Source organism: Hermetia illucens, chromosome 3 (genome assembly GCF_905115235.1).
Source record: "Hermetia illucens chromosome 3, iHerIll2.2.curated.20191125, whole genome shotgun sequence".
Taxonomy (NCBI): domain Eukaryota; kingdom Metazoa; phylum Arthropoda; class Insecta; order Diptera; family Stratiomyidae; genus Hermetia; species Hermetia illucens.
Window position 1 is genome coordinate 138,933,181 of NC_051851.1, and position 21,759 is coordinate 138,954,939.

A 21,759-nucleotide genomic window follows, 5' to 3' on the forward strand; every position below is an offset into this window, starting at 1 on the left:
TATCAATTATCAGTAAAGTAAAACTTCTAGACTAACAATCATGTTATAGAATGTTCGTTATAAAAAGCCTCCTTTTATCTTTAGTTTGGAGTCTTTTACATTGTCGAACGCAAATAAAGTTAGATAAAGTTTGATCACTTTTTTATATGAACTTTTGCCCAGAGGTTTAAATAGAACTATTTGTTAACGCTCTACAACATTATCCTAGAATTAACAATCTTCATTTTGTCATCACGAATATATATCCAGGATATAGGAGCAATTGATACGACTTTAAGCCAAAAAAATAAAAAAATTCTCTGATCACATGATCTGATCACGACGTGTCAAAAAACATCTTCTTTAAATTTGCCAATAGTATCACAATTATCTTAAGAGGCAAGAGGACCGCGTATACTATTTCATCTGAGGCATAGGGAAGTAGTAGGGGAGAATGCAATCCGTCGTGGATTTTCTCTTCCTCAATCGTGACATTTATTCAGAGACATATAAACTATTAACGCGATATTAAATAAATATTTGGAATTCTTTAGTTGTTTCCCCTAGAAAGATTCTAGTCTCGCGGATTTAAAAGACATGTACTTTGTTAATGGCATGAGCTGGTTTAGGTATTAAAGAAGCCGCCTTACCTTCCCGAACTGTGAGCAAGGTGCGAGCAATAGCTTGCCGAAGGGTACATCTGTAGAGCTGTATTCAGATTTTGGCGGCCTAAATGATCAAAATTCGCCGTCGTAAAAATTCTATGTGTTTGATAATTCTGGCCTCGTAATTAACAATAATAAATTTTAATACATTTGTACATTGTGCCTGTCGCACTCGTCCAACCATGTTCGCCGTTTACACCTTATTGGTCGGGATAGTAATGAAACAAAAGCATGAAAATATGTGAATATTTTGCACTCAACTAGTGCTGGAGGAAGCCCTTAAAAATGCGAGATTTCCTTGAACATACTTCACCATTCATTCAGTTAAAATATAAAATACAAGGTATCCCGTTGACGAGTAGAAATTTTAATGGTGGATAGCACCATCGGTTTGAGAAACATTGTTCCATAGAGTGGAGATTCTACTTTTTACTGTTACAAAGCTGTAGCGTTTTTCGCGAGTTTGATCTGCTAAACATAATCACCATTTTTCATTCATTTGACTCCATTTTGGGTAACTGCATAAAATTTCGTATCAGATGCTTTCGTAATTGCAAAGGCCACAGTCACATCGAAGATATAATTGTTCAAATTTCAATAATAATAATAATCATTGACGCGGCAATCTAATTCGATCTGGGTCATGAAGTATTTTAGAGCGCTTCGTTCAAGGATTACCGGACCCTATAGTACACAAAGTGATCAGGATTGTGTTGACTCGTGATTACTACCCTGATTTGACTCAGGTACTCATTCACAGCTGAGTTGACTGGTATCCGACGTCTAGTCAAGATATACTATAAATCCCACTGCCACCATTGAGATTTGAACCGCGATCATCCGTACGACAGCAAAGCGGACACAAACTTTTAATGAATATCAAAGCCGATTTTTCACTTAAATTTCAAAATGAATTTTGCAACGGTACTTTAAATTTACAAACCTGCAAAGTTGCCAAAAGTTGCAACATTATATTATTTTGTCCGAAATGAGGACCCCTGCTTCGATATGAGGTTGCACCCATCTTGAGCAAATTGTGAGAGAGTTGGCGATGGTATGGTCATGTAATGATTTAAGAACCTCTCGACTTCATTTGGATCAAGCCTATGATCAAGAAAATTGGCAAATTTTGGATGACATGTAAAAATGTTGGATTTATTTATGGCAAATTGACGAATATTACACATTAGATGGAAGACACCGTGATTTTTATATGGAACGAATCACACGTCTTCCAGGCGCTTTTAATTTAACATAATCAAATGAACTAATGTGAAAGAAATACAAGCGAAATTGATATTTTTTTTCACAACTGGGTCGATGGTAGGGGCAAGCACTGAAAAAGGGAGTGAGTAACTCCTAAAATAAATACTTATTTGCGGAAATAACAATTTACTTGTTCAGTTACAGTTCAGTTACGGCTGTCAAATTGCACGCTCAGAAGATTCACTTTCTTGTTATTGGTTTGAGTAGCCGAAGAGATGCACCATAGAAAAATCGTCTGGAACGTCAGCCGGACTTACTAAGGCAGGACATTGTTGGACGAAATCAAATCAGCACTGGCAATGCCAGCAGACGGGTGAAAAATACAGCGCAAAAGATTTAGTTGAAATTTTGGACAAACTAAAGCAGAAATTTTCTGTCGTCTGCAGTTGATTACGACGCTATGGCGAAAGTCACTCCAAACTAACTCTCCTCAATGCAAGATGTAATGGAAGGAAGGAACCAGCGGAGTTTTTTTTTCAGATCACTCAACGAGTCCTAACAGAGCGTCCAGACAGTATAGTTTTCGGTGACGAAAGCGAAAGAATATTGGGGTGGAGTTTGGAAGTTTCCCGCCCAGCATGCTGAGTGAATCACCGCCGAATGCATCCCTCATGCCATTACGCCTGGCATGAATTTTGCGGATGTTACCGAAGAGGAAGTTCGACGATCCATAAATAGCTCGAAGAACTGGAGAAGCCCTGGTCTGAAAAGGGTGCAGAATTTCTGGTATAAGAAATCTACCAGTACATACACGGTGCAGGACCCCGCGGATACATCACCGATTACTTGCTTACCAACCCTATACAAATTTATGACGTTCATTATTAGTGGAAGGGTCAATGCGCATCTCGAGACCAAAAACATTCATTCCGAGGAGCAGCAACGCTATCGAATTGGGTCAAGGAGTAACAAAGAGCAACTCATTATCGACTAGGAGAGGCACCTAGAGGCGATCGACTACTCCAAGGCTTTCGATAGCGTCCTGCATATCCGGCTAATCCAAGTCCTACGGCTGTATTGCATTGATCCCAAACTTATAAAGTTTTTGGCGACAGTCATGGGAGGGTGGGATACCATTTTGTCAGTGCGTTCATCTGAAGGTGCCAATGCCCCCAAAGCCTATCCATATACGGAGAGACATCTTCCAGGGGGATTCGTTGAGACCCTTCTGGTTTTGTATGGCATTGAACTCCTTTTTATAGCTACTGAATGATGTTAGAGGGCATGGTTTTGCAATAAAATAGCCTAGGTGCTAAGTGCGCTTACGCACTTGATGTACTGACGCCGGTACTAATGATCTTTGAAGTCTGTTATGAATGGTAGACATGTTCAGCCGTGATATTCGGATGGAATTTGGATTAGACAAATGTCGAATCCAAGCCATCACATAGCACATAGCATTGGTAACCTCCACATCCAAGGAATTCTGCAAGGATCCCATGCTCGAGTTGGTGATCTGAAGGATGCTCTGCTGCGCATCCCTCAGGGAAGAACAAAATAAGCGCGCTGAATTTATTTGCTATCCCTTCACTGGCTTACGCATTCGGAATATTACCGTGGTCGAAAATAGGCCTGGAAAATATCTAGCGGCGGATACGAACAACTATGTCCAAATTCCGAATGCATCAACCAAACTCTGTCGTGAAGCAGATAAACCTTCCTCGTGACATCGGAGGTAGGGGCGTCGTTGATTTTTACAGCAACGAGCAGGCATACAGCTGTCTCTGGGCTGACTCCATTTAACTTGAAGGATTAATCTTTCAATCCTCTGAGTGGGGTGAAGTCGGACCAAGAACGGGTCGATGAATGGAAGTCGAAAGCAATGCACGATAAACACGTGAATTCTCTTTGGCAGCTATTTGTCGAACAGATGGCTGTGTGCTGGGAAACTGTTTGCTGAGACGGAAGAATTCATGTGGGTCATTCAGGACGGCGTGGTCCCCATCCGAGCTTATAAAAAGCTCATAATGAAAGAGAGGGTGGAGAACGACCAGCGCAGAATGTGTGGTTCGGGTTTATTTCTGGCAATTCACCAAAACCTTACATACCAGAGTGGGCTGATCACATGAAGATGTGCGTTTTACCGGTATAAGCCGCAAGTAGTACTTGCGTGGAGGAAAAGGTGAACTATGAGCCACTGGCTCGGGAAATAAAAGAAATTTGACATCTCGAGCGGGTGGTTGTAGTCCCCTTAATATTGTCAGCTACAGGTATTATACCTAAATCCTTCACAGTTTCCCTTGATGCACTAGGACTCTCACATAGTCTGGTTCAAACCATGCAGAAATACACCATTATATACACGTGTTCGATGTTGCGGGGAGTTCTCGACGGATTCTGCCATTAACCTACCACCAGCCACAACCACCAGCGCCCCTTTATCTTTTAAGTAGGTAAGATCGTCCGGGCCTAAATGCTTGGCACTTGGTGCTAGTATTAGGTAAAATCCGGCATCTGCCAAGACTGTAACAATTCGAAAATAAAATAATAATCGTTGGCAACAATCCATATTGGATCAACGCCTTGAAGTGTGTTACGAGCACTTCATTCAAGACTTTTAAGTTCTAATAAGACTTTACAAGCTTCACAAAGGATAACTAATTTGCGGATAAATACAAAAAAGATTAATATTTTTACATGTTATTCGAAAACTAAATTAATGAGTCAACTTCTATCAACTTGGCAGGTTTGTAAGTTTAAAGTACCCTTACAATATTGCATTTGGAAATTTAAATAGAAGATCGATCTTGAAATTTCTTTAAAGTTTGAACAATTATATCTTCGAAGTGACGGTGACCTTTCCAATTACAAAAATATCGATTTATATGAAAATCATGTCAAATCTGTGATTAACTGATTAGGGGAGTGGGAAGTTGAGATTTTGTTGGGCAGGGCAAGTTCTTTGACACTATTCACGAAAAACGCTACAGCTTTGTAACAGCAAAAGATAGAATGGCCACTCTATGAAACAATTTTCCCCAAACGAGTGGTGCAATCCACCAGATTTCGTCATATTTGACTGAAATGTTAAATTTATTACTATTGTTATATGACTCCGTACTCAGAAGTAATACCGTGTGAAATATCGATTGCCTGGGTGTTACACCGACTCATCTGGTATGCAATGCGGCAACATATAATGCCACAGGAGCTCGTGCGCTAGGTTAAATTGCTCTACCGCGACCCGAAGGGTAATCACTAAGGAAGCGACCGAACTCTCGCCGCTCTTCTTTGTTTTGTCATGGACACTGTCATGCTGGATATTGACCCTTCATCGCTCTACACAATGCTCTATACAAATGATGTTTTCCTAGCGTCTCACGATAAAGATAATCTCGAGCAATTTGTCTCACAATGAAGCGATCGCCGCCATGCAAGCATGATCTGTGGTTAAATCTGAATCAAACAGAGTTTTTGAATCAGATCAATGCTATCAAACAATGGTAAGCTGCACTATGAAATTGGTGGGAAGTGGTATTCCTTTGTGGTCGATGCATCAACAAACTTCTCAAATGGACAATCTACTGTAATCTACTGTAGGAGAAGAAAACTCTGTACTAAACCTAGAAACAGCTTTAATTTCGGAAGTCTTCATTGGGGGTGAACCATCTGTGATTGATTGTCCTGACTAATTGTCATTACTTTGGATTTCATTCGAAGTCACTCATAATTGTTCAAAGTGTTTGTCCCGAGTAAGTATTGTCCGTATTCCCCAGTTTTGAAAGAGGCCCGTGCTTTTATTTTCATGCGGTTGTAATGCATAAAACGGCATTATAATAATCGATGGGGGTGTACATAATAATATAATAGTATAATAATAATCGATGGGGGTGTACATTTTTTCTAACCAAATATGTGGGATATCAAATGAAAGGTCTCGGTTAGTATTTTCCGAAGCTAATCTTAATTTTGACATTTGTTGGAAAGGCGGGGGGGGGGGGGGGTTCGGGGGGACAAAATTGACCATATATTTAACGAGGCCATTCTCAATAACTGCCCAACCGAAAAATCAAATCCGGCTCCGAAATACCTTCCATATCGGTATTCCTTCAAATAAAGTTAATAGTTACTATATTTGATTTGTTAATATATTACTATAATTTTTAGTATTTGGCTGCAGAACCCCCCTCAAGTTCATCCTAGCACCATAAATATAGAGCTTGATCCTACCAAGTTTGGTGGAAATCGCTCTATTATTAACAAAGTTATATAAGTCAAAGTTGGCACTTCTTTGGAAATTCAAGATTTTGAATGTCAATATCACCCGAAGGTGGATATTCTCACATAATATATGCGTATATTACGTTTTACGTACTAATGGGACAAATTCACACTCAAATGTCGTTATAAAGGAAATACACAAACCTGAAGCTGAAAGCTTCCGGTTTCCCGACTTGTTTCACCTGACCGCGAAATCTAATCGCTGATTCCTCGCTGTATTTATTTGGCTACAATATCAAATCCCCTTTCTGCATTCGCTTGATACGACACTATCCCTCAAGTCATCAATTCCGAATCAGCTTTGATTTTCCGAAGCATAGCAGCGTAAGACATACTCTTCTCTTGGAAATAATTCCTTTATTCCTTTTCTCTTTTGTTGGTTCTTGATGCTTTGTCCATTGCTCGGGCTTACGAACTACCGATTCGTTCCTTTTTGTCAATGTTTAAGTCGTAATTGAGAAACTACCAACTTTCCCCGGAATTCCCGCTGAGTCAACTTTCTACGGTGAAGAGGCTATTTTCTTCTTATTCGTTTGCTGGGCATAAAAAGATTCAATAATTCCGTTCCTACTCCGTTTGCCCGAGTTCTCAACTACCTTCTGTTAAGGAGGTATCAACTGCGTCCTTTGCATGATTTTGTCACATGCCGCTTCGGCGTTTTTCTCCTCTACTGCCCTAATAGAGGACAACTTAATGCCCCGCATCAGAGCTCTGATATTTTGACGGATATGTTGCCTTTCCTTGATGAACTCGCAGAATTCATTTATGTGTCCTTCCAGTGAAAGAAACGTTCCAGTTTTCTGCTTTCTACGTTCGTCTTTTATAACATTCATATCGATCCGATGACTATCCGTAATCCTTTGTGAGTCCCATGAAAAGTCTTGTTGCTTTCTGTGGTGACATTTCAAGCTTCGAGTTCTTACGAAAAGGATTCGGTATGGACTCCATTTCCACTCCACTATAATCTCATTAGTTTCCGTCTACTGGGGTACTGCAGGCGCTGGATACCGACGACCGGGAGCCTGCCTGCCCAAAACCGCCGGTATTGGGTTTCAAAAGCTACGGACCCTAAAAAACTTCCCTTTTTCATCCTCCATGTTTGGTTTGATTCCTGGGCATCCTTCACATAGCCAACTTCCATTCACGGGTAGACGTTTCCTAACTCGACTTGCGCCTAAGCATGCTCATACGCTCCCATCTCCTGATGCGTACATGTGCATACCAATGACGCATTCGCCGAGCATTCCTTGTCCAACTCCACACAGGACAAATAATGTATTTGTATTCGTTAGGGAAGCTTTTATTGTACATTCATTTTCCAATGAAGGATATATAATCAAGAATAATAAATGTTCATCTTGAAAACTGTCACTTTCCGAAAGATTAAAAAACAAACTTTTTTTACACTTGCAGATGAGACACATGAAACTAGTTCATTCTCAACCATCAATGGCAATCGCGTCACCCATATCGACAGAAAAGAAAGAAAGTTATTCTCAGAACGGCGATTCGGCCAGCACCAACTTGACCGAAGAAAGGTAATACAGTATTAGTTAATACTTCAACTTGGAAGTTAACGTAATATTATCTGCAGTCCTGTATATGGCGTAAAAATTGAAGCTGTCGATCCTAAACCCAACTCTGTACTTCATGTAAGTGATGAAATTCCAAACATAAAGTCGGAAGTGGAAGAGACTACCAGCTCTAGTGGCAGCAAGGAGATCAACTCATCCGTTGTCGTGTCTTCAACACCTCCATTGCTTTCTGACGATTGTCCGTTGAAGTACTGCCAAACGTGTGACATAAAGTTCAAGTACATGAACTCCTATCTTGCTCATAAACAATTCTATTGTAAGCGTACCAGGAATGAGAACGACGACCTAAATTCAGAGTCCAATCAACCATCATGTGCAGTCAACAAGAACAAGGAAAATATAGAGACTGTGCTATAAATTGAAGACAGTTACAGAAGAGTTAAAGTGTAATCACGTGAAATTTATTAGTACTGTAATGAACAATCATATCAAAAAAGGTGCTTTTCTCGTTTGAAAAATAATGCATTGTGTAAGGTTTTTAGGAAGCGAAATTGTGTAATAAAATTCATATTTATTTGCAATGAAATTTTCCTCCAGAGTTCAACCAAATTAAATTCATGCTGGCCAACTGTTTTGGTTGTTTCGAAACGAAAAAAAATAACCGTTTTTGCATAATTCTAATTTTAAAAGAAATATCTCAGTTTTTGCTCTCTACACTATATGTGACACCATAAATACATATATCATATGAATATATTTTCTATTATTGATTTTCTTATTAAGAATGGATACAGTAATGCCAAAGCCATGCTTTATAAGTTTCATTGTTTTTTTTACTTAAGGCGAAATAGGATAAAATGTTTTATTTATATGTTAACATTTACTTTGAGAGTAACAAATGGATTTGACGATGCAAGTTGCATATGTATTGTATATGTAAATATTCGAATTAGGCTAAGGTTTTTATAAAAGTGCAAGTACACCGACTTCTCAATCCATGTAATTATAAATATAATACTAATAATAATACCGCTTGTATGACAATAAACTATTTATTGAAAATTCAATATTGGACACATGTATTTTTTGTGTAGCTTCATTATTCAATCCTTTGCGTATCTTCAATGGCTATATCCCTTTTTGAAGCCTTCGTTGAAATATCATGGTTTATTACATATTTCCTGCTCATTCCTTTGTGAAACAGAGAACATCCACACAGTGTTTTCTATTGTTATTTGTTCCTATTTATCTTTCATAAGCCACATATTAGCTTAGCGATAAGCTTACAGCAAAAGGCCAAGCTCAAAAACAAACACGGATCCATGACGCCTCCATAGAAAAGAAACCATGGATAATTGTTCCCAAACACATTTAAATAACAATCAGCCTAAGAGGCTTGAAGGCCAAATAAGGGTTATTGACTAATTAATAATGGAAGAATGTTTGAATTAATTGATGAGAATAATGTGAGAATGATTAGTGTAAGATGGATGAATAGCCTTGACAAGGCAAGAAAATAAAAAGAAAACGTGTGAACAAACCGTGCCCAAAATTTATGAAGACCGGGGTTGCAACCAATAGCGAAGATGCATTTTATTTCAAAGTATCTTCTACCATGCGAGAATGTATATTATGAATATTCCGGATTCGTTAACGTATCAAAGGATTTCCGTTAGTGGATGTGATGCCACCCGTCACGACCGAAGAGCATCGGCACCAAAGATCTGATGCCTGATGCGTCCATAGGCGGGGCATTCACATAGAAAATGCTCCGTGGATTTCGCTTCCTCATTACTGGAGGGACACGTATCATCTTTCTGAGCATATGTCCAGTTAGTGAATTATGGCCTCTCAGAATGCCCACAATACGCCTGCAAGTCCTCCTGCTTTTCGACAAGATAAACTTTGCGGTACGCATGTTCGGTTCTGGCATGAAAAGTTTGGTGTGTCGAGCAGCATTTAGGCTCTGCCGCCTGTCATTGTGAGAAGCTTGTTCCCAATTTTTGAAAACTGACTTAGCCAATGCTACTGATACTCCAATTGCTGGTTCCGGTCCGGGCATAGGGGAGATTGACCCCTCTTTCGCTAAAGCATCCGAGATTTGAATTCCCTCTACGCCACAGTGACCAGGTACCCAGAGTAGAGTATTGAATCTAGAGATAGAGTTCAAACGGTTTCTGCATTCCTGGACAATTTTCGAGGTGATCAAAGGACTACTCAACGCCCTCAATGTAGCTTGGATATCACTGCAGATTGCGATGCGCCTGCCCTTCAACCGCTTGTCAATCACCCAGTTTGCCGCCCTTAGGATCAAACGTCGGCTTGAAAAACCGTTGCATATTGTCTTAAAGGAAAAGCCCACTTCTCGTTTTTATTCAAGAGGTAGACTCCGGCTCCAGAACCCTCTTCTGTTTTTGAGCCATCGGTGTAGAAGACTTCCGTATATCCCGCCACGGATTCCTCTGGGTCTTCCCAGTTCTCTCTACGCTTCAGGGTATCTTCTACCAAACAGATGTATGGGGACATGGGAATCGGAAGGAATTGTAAGAACTGGATTCAGTCCTCCCAGTAACTCTTCCAATGCTCTCCGTTGTTCCACATAGATCTAATCGAATTAGTCTGTGAGCTGCTCTCATTGCAGTGCTTTGAATAAATATATCCAGGGGCTGCAAATTGAGTAGTGCATTCAGAGCTGCGCCGGCTGTCGTGCTTATGGGACTAGTGATACCCAGAAACAGTTCTTTGCAGTGCGGCTAATTTACGATGAAAACCTTTTTGTCTCACCTTAACCCACCACACTACGGATCCATATACGAACACTGGCTTAATGATAGCAACGTACATCCACACCACCACATGAGGCCTGAGTCCCCATGTCGTGGCAAAAGTCCGTCTACACAGACCATAAGCTGTGAGAGCTCGTTTCATCTTTACCTCTGCATGTTTGTTCCAAAGAGGCTTTTTACCTAGAGTGACTCCCAGGTATTTCACTTTCACTTCGGAGAGTTGAAGGGTAGTACCCCTCATCTCAGGGGGACAAAGTCCATACAGTTTTCTCCTTTTTGTGAATAGTACCATTGTGGTTTTATTTGGATTAACTGAAATATCATGTCTGAGGCACCAACTGTCTATCGAATCAACGGCACGTTTTATATTCCTACACACCGTTCCAAGATCCGGCTCAACAACAAGCGCAGCCACGTCATCAGCATAGACTTGAGCGTGTATTGGCAAATTTTGCAGTTCGCATAGTAGCGAGTTGATCAGCATACTCCACAGAAATGGCGAAAGCACACCTCCTTGGTGGCAGCCTTTCGTTGCTTCTGCGGTCAGATAGCGATCGGCACTCACTCAGCATAGCCAAAAGCCGCTTCAATGTCCACGAACACCCCTATCGCGTACTCACCATTCAAAGTTGCATCTTCTATTTTTGTGACCAAAGAATGAAGAGCAGACTAACAGGACTTTCTTCGCTGGGGAGCTGATGGTTTTCATTAAGTGTGACGCTCTACCAGTCCCTCCAAACCTTTCAGCAAGAATGAAATCAAGCTGATCTGTCTGAAGTTCTTTGGATTAGAATAGTCATCTTTTCCAGGTTTCGGTATGAAAACTACCTTCACCTTATGCCAAGAGGAAGGTACGTAGCCCAGAGCAAGACATCCTCGAAAAATATTTCTTAGAGGTCGCTCTAAGTGCTCCATACCCTCCTTTAGCATTGCCGGATAGAGGTGCCATCCATGCCAGGTGCTTTGAAATTCGTTTATGTATCGCAGGATTTCCGTTAGTGGATGTGATCCTAATCGCTGCAGTTGTAGCATATCAGCACTAAAAATCTGATGTTTGATGCGTCCACGGGCGGGGCACTCACATAGAAAATGTTCCGTGAATTCGGCTTCCTCATTGCACAATGGACACGTATTGTCTTGGAGAATTCCTGTTCTGAAGATATGCCCAGCTAGCGAATTATCGCCTGCCAGAATGCTCACAATACTTCTGCAAGTCTTCCTGCTTTTCGACAGGATAAACTTTGATGAGCCAATTCGCAAGATATAATTTAGAATATTTAATACCAGCATTGGACCACCTTTATCACCAATTTCTTTCTTAATAGCAAACGAATGCAATCCAACAAACTGCGCAGCAGATCATTAATCAGGCAGATTTTAAAATACCTCTCAAGGAATGTGTATCGCGAAATGAGCATTTTCTGCTGCTTTTCTGGTATTGTTCTTTTAAACTACTGTTAAGGAGTACCAGTTTGTGTTGTGTTATAGTTTCTTACAGTATTTTCTTTTGTATCTGCTATTTCTCTGTTACCGTAAAAGCCACGCCACTGATTATGTTAGTCTTGATCGTTGATCTCCGATCTAATAAGCGAGCGGAAAGTATTCTTCCATAAAATCACTATGTGATTTTTTTATATTTACCAGCAGCAATCGTAAGGCGTCTGCACAGACACTGTCCAGCACGTTAGAATTGTTGCTGATATTTTTTTTGCTGTGCAGGGGATTCGAACACGGAAAATTTAAAAGTGGTTCCATTGGAAGCGAAGAAGCATAGACATGCTTATCTATTTCATGATGTATCAGGTCTGACCAGAGGAGGGTGAGAAATGAGGGAAACCTCCCGGTACCGGAGTTGTCTCGGAGACAAGGAATTAAATTTCCATGAAAAAGGTATAATGTCGGGGCCAGCGAAATTTTCAACTCAGACCCGTATAATTTTTACCCCGGGCCCGGATTGCCAAAGACCCTGCTCACAGGAATCCATGTGTAGAGTGATTCTGTAAGGTGTTGACTGGAACTTTATGGTCGCCGACCAAATCAACATAAGTTGGGCAAAACGATCTCCGTGGAACTTGCAAGTTGGAATTCCTGGATGATTTCTTAACGAAATTCTAGAAGGAAGCGCTTTCACTTCAGATTAGTATCCCAGATTACTTCAGGAAACAATTTGCCTTCTTACGGAGTGACATGAAAATGTAATGTGTTTGGAAGTAGATGCCATCGCTTACAGGCTAGTGAATTTGTATTTTTATAACTCATTTCCTGCGCGATTTATATGTGGAGTAGCGGAATTTGCATTGATGATAGATTTGTTTCGTTGTTACCTATGAATTTAGCATCAGCTAGGATGAATGAAAGTGAGGTAGTTATATTTGCCGATAAAAATCGTACTAAATATTCAGGGATTCATTTTTCATTATTTGATGTAAAAATACTTCCACAAAGTCCCATATATACAGAATAGCGTACATGTGCAATGATTTTCTTCCACCATACAAATTCAAGCACGGGCTCCTCCCGTATGTAGTTTTCTTTTATCAACACTGTCGAAAAAAATGTATATAAAGAAAAACTTGGAAGAGGGAGTAGTAAAGAGGCGATAGAATAGAAGTGAATATGAAAGAGAAATATTTACGAAGAAACGCGCAAATCTATTAAAGAGAATTGTAAATAATATCGGCTATTGTTAGTGAACGGAAGAGTGGTCTATTGAAATATCCGCGGCTTCGCAGCATATGCATCATTTCGTTTGCTTTGTCTCGTGAGGAGCTGACAAAAAATTCATTTATTGTATGCAGTATACTTCCTTTTTCCCCTGTTTAGCTTCTTCCGGCATCTCCATTATCCTCGTTTCAAATTCCTACTTCCCATCCCGACATCATATTACACCCAAACCCTTCCCGTATTTTAAAATTGGATGGGTAGTATGGAGGGTACGAATACAGATAGCCTACATCAAGTGATACTTGGGCAGGTGCGGTCAGGTAGGTCACCAACCGAAGAGAAGCAACGAAGAAGAGAATTGCGTTCTCTGGGATCGTGGCTCGTCTGGTGATAGTGTTGCACACACCAATCTTTCGGGAGGAACAGGAAAGGACTAGGACGCGGCTAGGTTGATCCGCATCCTACAAATTAATAAACCGTCACGAGTTGCAAGCACAGGTCTATGCAGAGGTAAAAGCTAATTTAGTGTTCATCAGTAAACAATAGCGGAACAAAGGTCCATTTTAATGACAATTCGACTTATCACGTACGGCCGCCATTCGACCTCGAATTCTTCTTCAAGGCCGAGGGAATGGTTTTGTATGGATTCGGTGTTTAGGGATAACGTTTTTTAGCATTTACCTAACACCGAATGTGACGATGCCAGACTTTCTTTGGTAGGTGGCGAAGCTCACACTGATCAGCAAAGGGAAAGTACTGCCACATTCTGGCGGGCCAAGTAAGAGCTGCCGCTTTTCTAGACAGAATCACAATTCCATGTGTATCGTATAAACAACGAAGCCACAGGTTACCACTCGGTGATTTCTACCTCGGACTTCAACCCAATCTCGGGCGTGACGGATATTATATGCTCGCCTCCAGGAACCATTGACGACGGCTGTCATCAGCTGACTCACGGAGTCATCGGACGCGTAGCTGCACAAACTGATTACGAACGACGAGCTCGGGGACAAACGCCCTTGTCAGCTGTTGCGTCACTTGTGTACTTTGGCCGAAAAGCGCGTCAGTAATAATGTCCTGCGCATAAAGTCGTTCAGTTTGCTGTCGCAGAAGATGCGCAGACGACTGCTACTCATTAAAAACCAGACGCTGGAGAAACTTCACTCGTTCCTCCCTCTGAGGACAATATGTAATAAGGGATTTGTTTTCTCGGTATTGTTCTCATTGAATAAATGAATAAATAAACTCACCGCAATTGCTGATGAGGCGCACGACATGGGCCCTTATATTATGACCACTTCTCATCAGCAAGTGCACACAAAACAATTAACAAGCTACGGCTCGTCAAGCCGTGCGACTTATCTGTGGTCATCGGCCGGTCAGCATCACTACGCAGGGACACCGTTCACTCTCGGGCAACAGCGGTCATGAGCGCGCCCGTTCTGCAAGTGCCTGGCTCGGATTCAAGGACCGGCTATTCTTGGTATTATGTCAAATTCGGTGCTTTGGCTCGACACTGCAGGCGTGTCGGATCGTAGCACTCCAACCCATTTTCTCGTGGACTCCGGCTTTGTGCTCTCTATTATTCCGAAGCGACTCATTGCCAGAACACTTACTAAACACAGTCTCGTCCTAGATGCAGCCAAGGGGACGCGCATCACCACCTTCGGCACTCAGCTTCTCACTTTGGGCCTCACTCTGCATCGATCATTCCACTGGAAATTTATCTTCGTCGATGTTCAAATAGCTATCTTCGAAGCCGACGCACTCAAGCACCACTGATTACTAATAGAATTATGGCACCGTTGCCCTCCTCGGCAGCCTCACCAGTTTTTCCACGGTCTGCACGCTCGGTCCTCATCTCAATCGACACTTCATGACCTTTCGGCGGGCAAATATAAGCAAGTTATCACCAGGTTCTCAAAGAATGCAAGTGGCAAGTGGCACAATACGGCTGATTACCGACAATTCTAATAGAGGGTTGGCTTTAGAAGACGGCTAGGTATTCTAGGTCATCGACCTGCAGCCAGCCTTCTACCATGGATACGATGACTCTCCATCGCACGTGCCATATTCGATCATTGGATCTCAATTTTTTTACGCCTCTGTCCATCACCGCTGATCAACGTCGCCAATTTGATGCTGACCAGCCGCCTCGTAGGAGCGAAACATGTCCACACGACACCTCACCACTCCCAGGCCAAACGAAGGGTGGAACGGATGCATCATACTTTCAAGGCTGCCTTAAAGTGCAAGCCGTGATTCCATGGCTTCGAGTGCTTCTAGCATTCCCCCTTGCGCTGTCCACACGACATCTTACCACTCCCAGGCCAAAGGAAGGGTGAAACGGATGCATCGTACTTTCAAGGCCGCTCCTAGCAGTCCTCCTTGCGCTACGCAACATTTTCAAAGAGGATCTGCAAGCCTCTCTGGCTAAAATGGCGAGTTCATTGCTTCAAATGATAAACCAGTCACCAGCCCGAAGCACTTTATCATCGACCCGCCCAGCCTCTTTAGAGCTATTTGCTGCCAAAATCTACGCATTAAGGCCACCATCCTCTTGTCCTTTTATCTGTTTGTTTTCTGTATTATCTCGAGTAGGCACACGCATCATTCTCACAGGTTCAACCATCTCAGCCGTCGCATTCTCTGCCTACTAATTTGCAGGCTTCGCATCTACATTTGGGCCCATTGGCTCTTTGACAACACGATCAAAGCATCGTGGCCCCCAAAAGGAGAGTCACACTTTGACTCCCTCTGCCGGATGCGAAGGTCATTGGGGAGGGAATAGTTGTGGCGCTGCCAGCGCTCCCGCCGCCAGCACACAGCACACACAGCACACGCAAGCAAGCATTGGTCCCACGGTTATAAGCCAATCCAATATTAGCAATCCTAGCAGTCTGAAGCGAATCCTTTCGCTGTACTTATGACCTTTTTCTAACCGCATTCTTTTTCGCGGAACTATTATATAGTGTGTAGTAATAGTGATAGTACGTCCGGGTAGCTGAGTGGTTAGAGCACAAGGCTGTCGTACGGAAGGTCGCGTCCAAATTTCGTCGAGGTCGGATACCAGTCGACTCAGCTTTGACTGAGTACTTGAGTCAAATCAGGGTAATAATCTCGGGTGAGCGCAATGCTGACCACATTGCCTGCTATGGGGTACTGTAATTTTGTACGGTTACAGTCTTACGGTCTTCAATGAAGTACTCAAACAAGGCCCTGATTCAATTGGATTGCTGCACCAACGATTATTATTATTATTATATAGTACTTTGCTAACAAATACACAATATTAAAAGAAAAAGACTAATTTATATTTATTGACAAACATCATAAGATGCAGGCAAAATTAGCCTAAGAAAATGGTGGCTCCTTGTTGATTTGTGTTAATATTACTCACGCACAACACCTTGCAGTCAATATGTAACGGATATATTAAAGTCGTTAGATTCCCGCCAAGTAATCCTGACGAAAGAGTTTACATCGGATAACACAAATTGCCGCTGGTTACTATGGCAACTTACCTACTACCTCCCCCAAACAAATCACAATTTTCCCCAATGGTGAATAAACAAACCACTCCAACCACCTGTTTTGTTGCTTGCTCTTTCTCGCTCACGTTGTTTATCAAAATTAGTTTACACCATATGTAAACAAACTTCCCCTCAACGAATCACGCTGCGATCAGCTGATTGGGAGCAACAGCTGGTTAGGTGAAGTCGGTGAAATTAGTAAACACTTCGGTGAGTATCTTTGACAGCGTGGTGTCTTCATTTGACAACCGAATGACAAAAGATAAGTTTTCACTAAGAATTACGATCGATGGGGTGCTGAGGTTTTCGCCGCGAAGTAAAATTTAGACTTTTGTGTGTGGCTACAAGTGGGAAAGTGCTGCTTTGATTGTGTTTCGTGGAAATAGACGAGTGCAATGTGATTGATAATTCATAATGGTGGAAATTAGGTTGTGCATGAGTGAGACTTAGTGTGTTAAGTTTTTTTGTGTGAAGGCCATTCATCTCTGAACAGGGAGGAGGCCTTTCTGTACTTCCAGCACGTCGATCCCTGAGGCTGTAATTAGTAACTGGATTATCGCAAAAATGGAGGATTACAATACCACCCAGCATGAGGTCTCGCTGGAGGACCTGAAAATGGATGCGCATATGGTAGGTGCATTGATTTGTCGCCAAAGTACGTAGGTCGCTGCAAGTATGTATGTAGCTGTACCTAATGTAATGGGAACTTTGTAATGGGTGCCCATTGCTCGAATGGCGGTGGCAAATATTCGTACTGAAAGATCGCTTCAAGTCAAAGAAAGTTCACAATAAGGAAGTTCTGATAAGCGTGCTTATCACTGCGGATGATTAATATGTAGGCTGGGCTGGAGAAGTCATCTCAGCACTTCACTTAGCTATGTACACAGCGCGTAGCTTCTAACTTTGAATAATTCACTCACTTTGCTTTCTTTTTGGATACTGGTGTCTGCAAAAGGCTTTGCTTAGTTGAGTGTGGTTGGGAGTTGTAATTTGTATCAAAGTGAACGTGATATCCGCTGTTATTGCACGACGTGAGCGCGAATATATGTATATAGCCGGGAATTACCAATCAGTTTCTGATGATTTAATTTTCAAGCCATCAGAACAGACGCAGTTTGTCTTTGTTCTCATCCGGCAAATGCTGTCAACAAGCCATGCTGTTTCCACTTGTAAACACAGGCTTTGCCGCTGAATGAAACTATATTGACTTTTTTAATATGGAAATTATGGGAAAATGTAGAAAAGAAATGATAGTTGGTTGCTGCAAGATTATATTGATTAGATCGTAACAAGTACCGATTAAAGTAGTATTTCTCTATCGATATTCCTAGTACAAAATTGTATTAAAGAAAAATCTTTTACAATTAAAATTAAAAAAATTATAAAGTTTTTTTCTTAAATTATGAGTAAATAATAATAATCGTTGATGCAGCAATCCAATTGGATCATCATCATCATCAACGACGCAACAACCGGTATCCGGTCTAGGTTTGCCTTAATAAGGAACTCCAGACATCCCAGTTTTGCGCCGAGGTCCGCCAATTCGATATCCCTAAAAGCTGTCTGGCGTCCTGGCCTACGGCATCGCGCCATCTCAGACAGGGTCTGCCTCGTCTTTTTTTTCTACATTGGTATTGCCCTTATAGACTTTCCGGGCTGGATCATTCTCATCCATACGGATCAAGTGACCCGCCCACCGTAACATATTGAGCCGGATATTATCCACAACCGAACAGTCATGGTATCACTCATAGATTTCGTCGTTATATAGGCTACGGAATCGTCCATCCTCATGTAGGGGGCTAAAAATTCTTCGGAGAATCCTTCTTTCGAACACGGCCAAGAGTTCGCAATTGTTCTTGCTAAGAACCCTAGTGTACAGTAAGAGCTTTGATTCTATGGTGAGACGTTTCGAGCGGAACAGTTTTTGTAAGCTGAAATTGGCTCTGTTGGCTGACAACAACAGTGCGCGGATTTCATCATCGTAGCTGTTACCGGATGTAATTTTTGACGTTAAATAGGAGAAATTATCAACGGTCTCAAAGTTGCAGTCTCCTATCCTCCCATTTGACCAGTGCGGTTTAATGTTGTTGGTTGGTTGGTTTTCGGTGCTGACGTTACTACGTTGTCGTTCTCTTGCCTTCATTGATATGCAGCCCAAGATGTCATGCCGCCTGCTCGATCTGGATAAAGGCAGTTTGTACGTCTCGGGTGGTTCTTCCCATGATGTCGATATCGTCAGCATAGGCCAGTAGTTGGGTGGACTTAAAGAGGATCTTACCTCTTGCATTTACCTCAGCCTCACGGATCACTTTCTTGAGGGCCAGGTTAAAGAGGTCGCATGATAGGGCATCCCCTTGCCATAGACCGTTGTTGATGTCGAATGGTCTTCAGAGTGATCCTTCTGCTTTTATCTGGCCTCGCACATTGGTCAGGGTCAGCCTAGTCAGTCTTATCAATTTCGTCGGTATACCGAATTCTCTCATGACCGTGTACAGTTTTACCTTGGCTCTGCTATCAGAGGCGGCTTTTAAAGTCGATGAATAGATGGTGAAACTGGTGTCCATATTCCAACAGTTTTTCTATCGTTTGCTGCAGAGAGAAAATCTGATCTGTTGCTGATTTGACTGGAGTGACGCTTCTTGGGTATGGGCAAATGATGTTCTGAGTGTATGGGGCTATCCGGCCTAGCAAGATAGCGGAGAATACCTTATAGATGGTACTCAGCAATGTGATACCTCTATAATTGCTGCACTGTTTGATATCTCCCTTTTTATGTATGAGATAAATAATGCCTCGTTGCCAGTCTTCAGGCATTGATTCGCTGTCGCACACCTTAAGCACAAGTTGATGAATCACTTGGTGTAACTGGTCGCCTCCATATTTAACCAATTCGGCTCTAATTCCATCGGCTCCTGGCGAGTTATGATTTTTTTGTCGATGAATTGCACGGACTGTTTCTGACTGTGGTGGCAGTATTTGTTCGTCGTCTTCAGTTGGCGGGACCTCCAACTCGCCGATGTTTTAGTTGTTCAGTAGTTCATCAAAGTACTCAACCCATCGCTCCAATATGTCCAGTTTGTTGGAAATCAGATTTCCCTTTTGTCTTGGCAGGATGAGCATCGATGTGTATAAGGCTTCATCCTGCTGACTTGTTGGTGAAACTTGCGTCTCTTCGTGTGCCCGCGTTCTTTGAGAATGCAACATTACTCGGTATGCGGCATTCTTCCGTTCCGTTGCTAGTTTATATTCATCGTCAAACCAGCCGTTCCGGCTCCTTTTGCGGCTGGGGCCAAGTATGTTTGTGGCCGTATCAATGATAACGTTCTTTAGGTGGTTGTGAAGATCATTTGTTGATGCTTCATCTCCAGGTCCTCTGTTGACTGCGGTTATTGCAGCATCCATTTCCATCTTATTTGTGTCGCGGAGGGCTGTGTTATGGATGGCTTCAATATTAACTCTCACTTAATTGTTAGAGGGAATTCTGGGTGGTGTTGGTCATCGAGTCCGGAGCACCATACCAACGAGATAGTGATCCGAATCTATCTTGGCCCCCCTATATGGTTTGATATTCATCAAGGCTGAGGGGTGGCGGCGTTCGATCAACACGTGGTCAATTTGGTTGAAAGTGGTCTGCTCCGGAGAGGCCCATGTATGTTTGTGGGCCGTTTTCCGCGCTTACGCGTACTTCCAACAACCATTTCGTGTGACACTGCTAATTGAATAATCCGCAGTCCGTTATTATTTGTATTTTGGTGTAAGCTATGGGAGCCAGCGTATCGCCTGAATAAGGGCTCCTTCCCTATTTGGCTGTTAAAATCCTCAAGTATTTTGATATCGTATCTGGGACAGGCTTGGAGGGTTCCTTCTACTGCCTCGTAAAAGGTATCCTTCTCCGACTCTGCAGTCATCTCTGTAAGGGCGTGAACGTTAAGGGGGTCATCCCGTGTGAATGCCGTTTTTTGGCTTTATTTGAAAATTTTTTCTGAAGAACTGAATAAAGATACAAATACGGATTTTTCACCATAGATTTGTTAATATCTTGAGCGTGATAATAATTTTTTCACCCTCATAGCGTACGAACTTAACTACAGTCCGCAAACTAGGATTATTAAGAAATATTAAAAGCTAAATTTTTGGTGCCTTGTTAAATTTTTTTTTGCGAATTTTGGTATTTTTTCACGGTTTCTTCAATAAATAAAAAAACGTGTCGGGAAACCGGAAGCTGGACACTTCAGGTACGAAAGGTTTTGTGTATTCCTTAGTACGTAGCACGTAATATATCCATATATTATGTGAGAGTATCCACTTTCGGGTGATATTGACATTCATAGTCTTCAATTTTCAAAGAAGCAGCAAATTTGAGGTATTATAACTTTGTTACTAATAGTGCGATTTCCACCAAACTTGGTAAGATCATGCTCTATATTATAGCCTATATCACTGCGAAATTTCATGGTACTAGGATGAAATTAAGGGGGGTTTCTAATCAATTACAAAAAATTATAGTAATATACTATTATTAACTTTATTTAAACAGATATAGGCATGGAAGGTATTTCGGAGCTCAGGCACCATATAGTGGCAGCCTCCTGATTTTTTTTCAGATTTTTCGGTTTGGTAGTTTGCGAATTGCAAATTGTAAAACATTTACAAAATAATCTCTTTGCTGTCTCAAAATATGAAGGTAAATTAAGGTATAATACTATTAGATTATCTGGAAACTTTTTTCCCGCCCCATTTGAAATTGAGGAAACACTGGGTCCGTCATTCATTTGATGGCAGACCGGGCTAATTGGAGACCACTACCACTACCATGGACTACTCTTTTTGGGCAAACACCCAAAGTTAAAAAAATACAGACGACTACGGGTTCCTCCAGGGTTAGACAGCATCTGATGATCTGATGGAAGGCGCTAAATCGAAGGTAAGATTTCCGTGATGGAACGTTCATGGATGAGAACATAGGTGCTCTGAACCACTAAATTCAGCGTTTTCGGAGAAATCGATCGAGAGAGGATCAAGTTTTTGATGGCGTGAAATCAGTCAAATCTGGTTATACATCGCCTGTGACACACGTTTCTAATCGATTTCTATTAGATCTAAGACT

The 21,759-nt window shown here is 41.7% G+C and overlaps 2 protein-coding genes across 9 annotated transcripts in view; both read left to right on the forward strand.

Moving 5' to 3' along the window:
- LOC119651880 (zinc finger protein ush) overlaps positions 1-8,721 on the forward strand; it is a 139,771-nt gene extending 131,050 nt beyond the window's left edge. For all 4 annotated transcript variants that reach the window (XM_038055696.1, XM_038055698.1, XM_038055697.1 and 1 more), the window contains exons 11-12: positions 7,545-7,669; positions 7,726-8,721. In XM_038055696.1, coding sequence (XP_037911624.1) covers positions 7,545-7,669; positions 7,726-8,083 — 483 coding nt within the window. In that variant the 3' untranslated portion in view covers positions 8,084-8,721. The remainder of the gene's footprint in view (positions 1-7,544; positions 7,670-7,725) is intronic.
- Positions 8,722-16,913: 8,192 nt separating this feature from the next.
- Positions 16,914-21,759, forward strand: part of LOC119653272 (transmembrane protein KIAA1109) — an 89,085-nt gene continuing 84,239 nt past the window's right edge. For all 5 annotated transcript variants that reach the window (XM_038057894.1, XM_038057896.1, XM_038057895.1 and 2 more), the window contains exon 1: positions 16,914-17,279. In XM_038057894.1, coding sequence (XP_037913822.1) covers positions 17,214-17,279 — 66 coding nt within the window. In that variant the 5' untranslated portion in view covers positions 16,914-17,213. The remainder of the gene's footprint in view (positions 17,280-21,759) is intronic.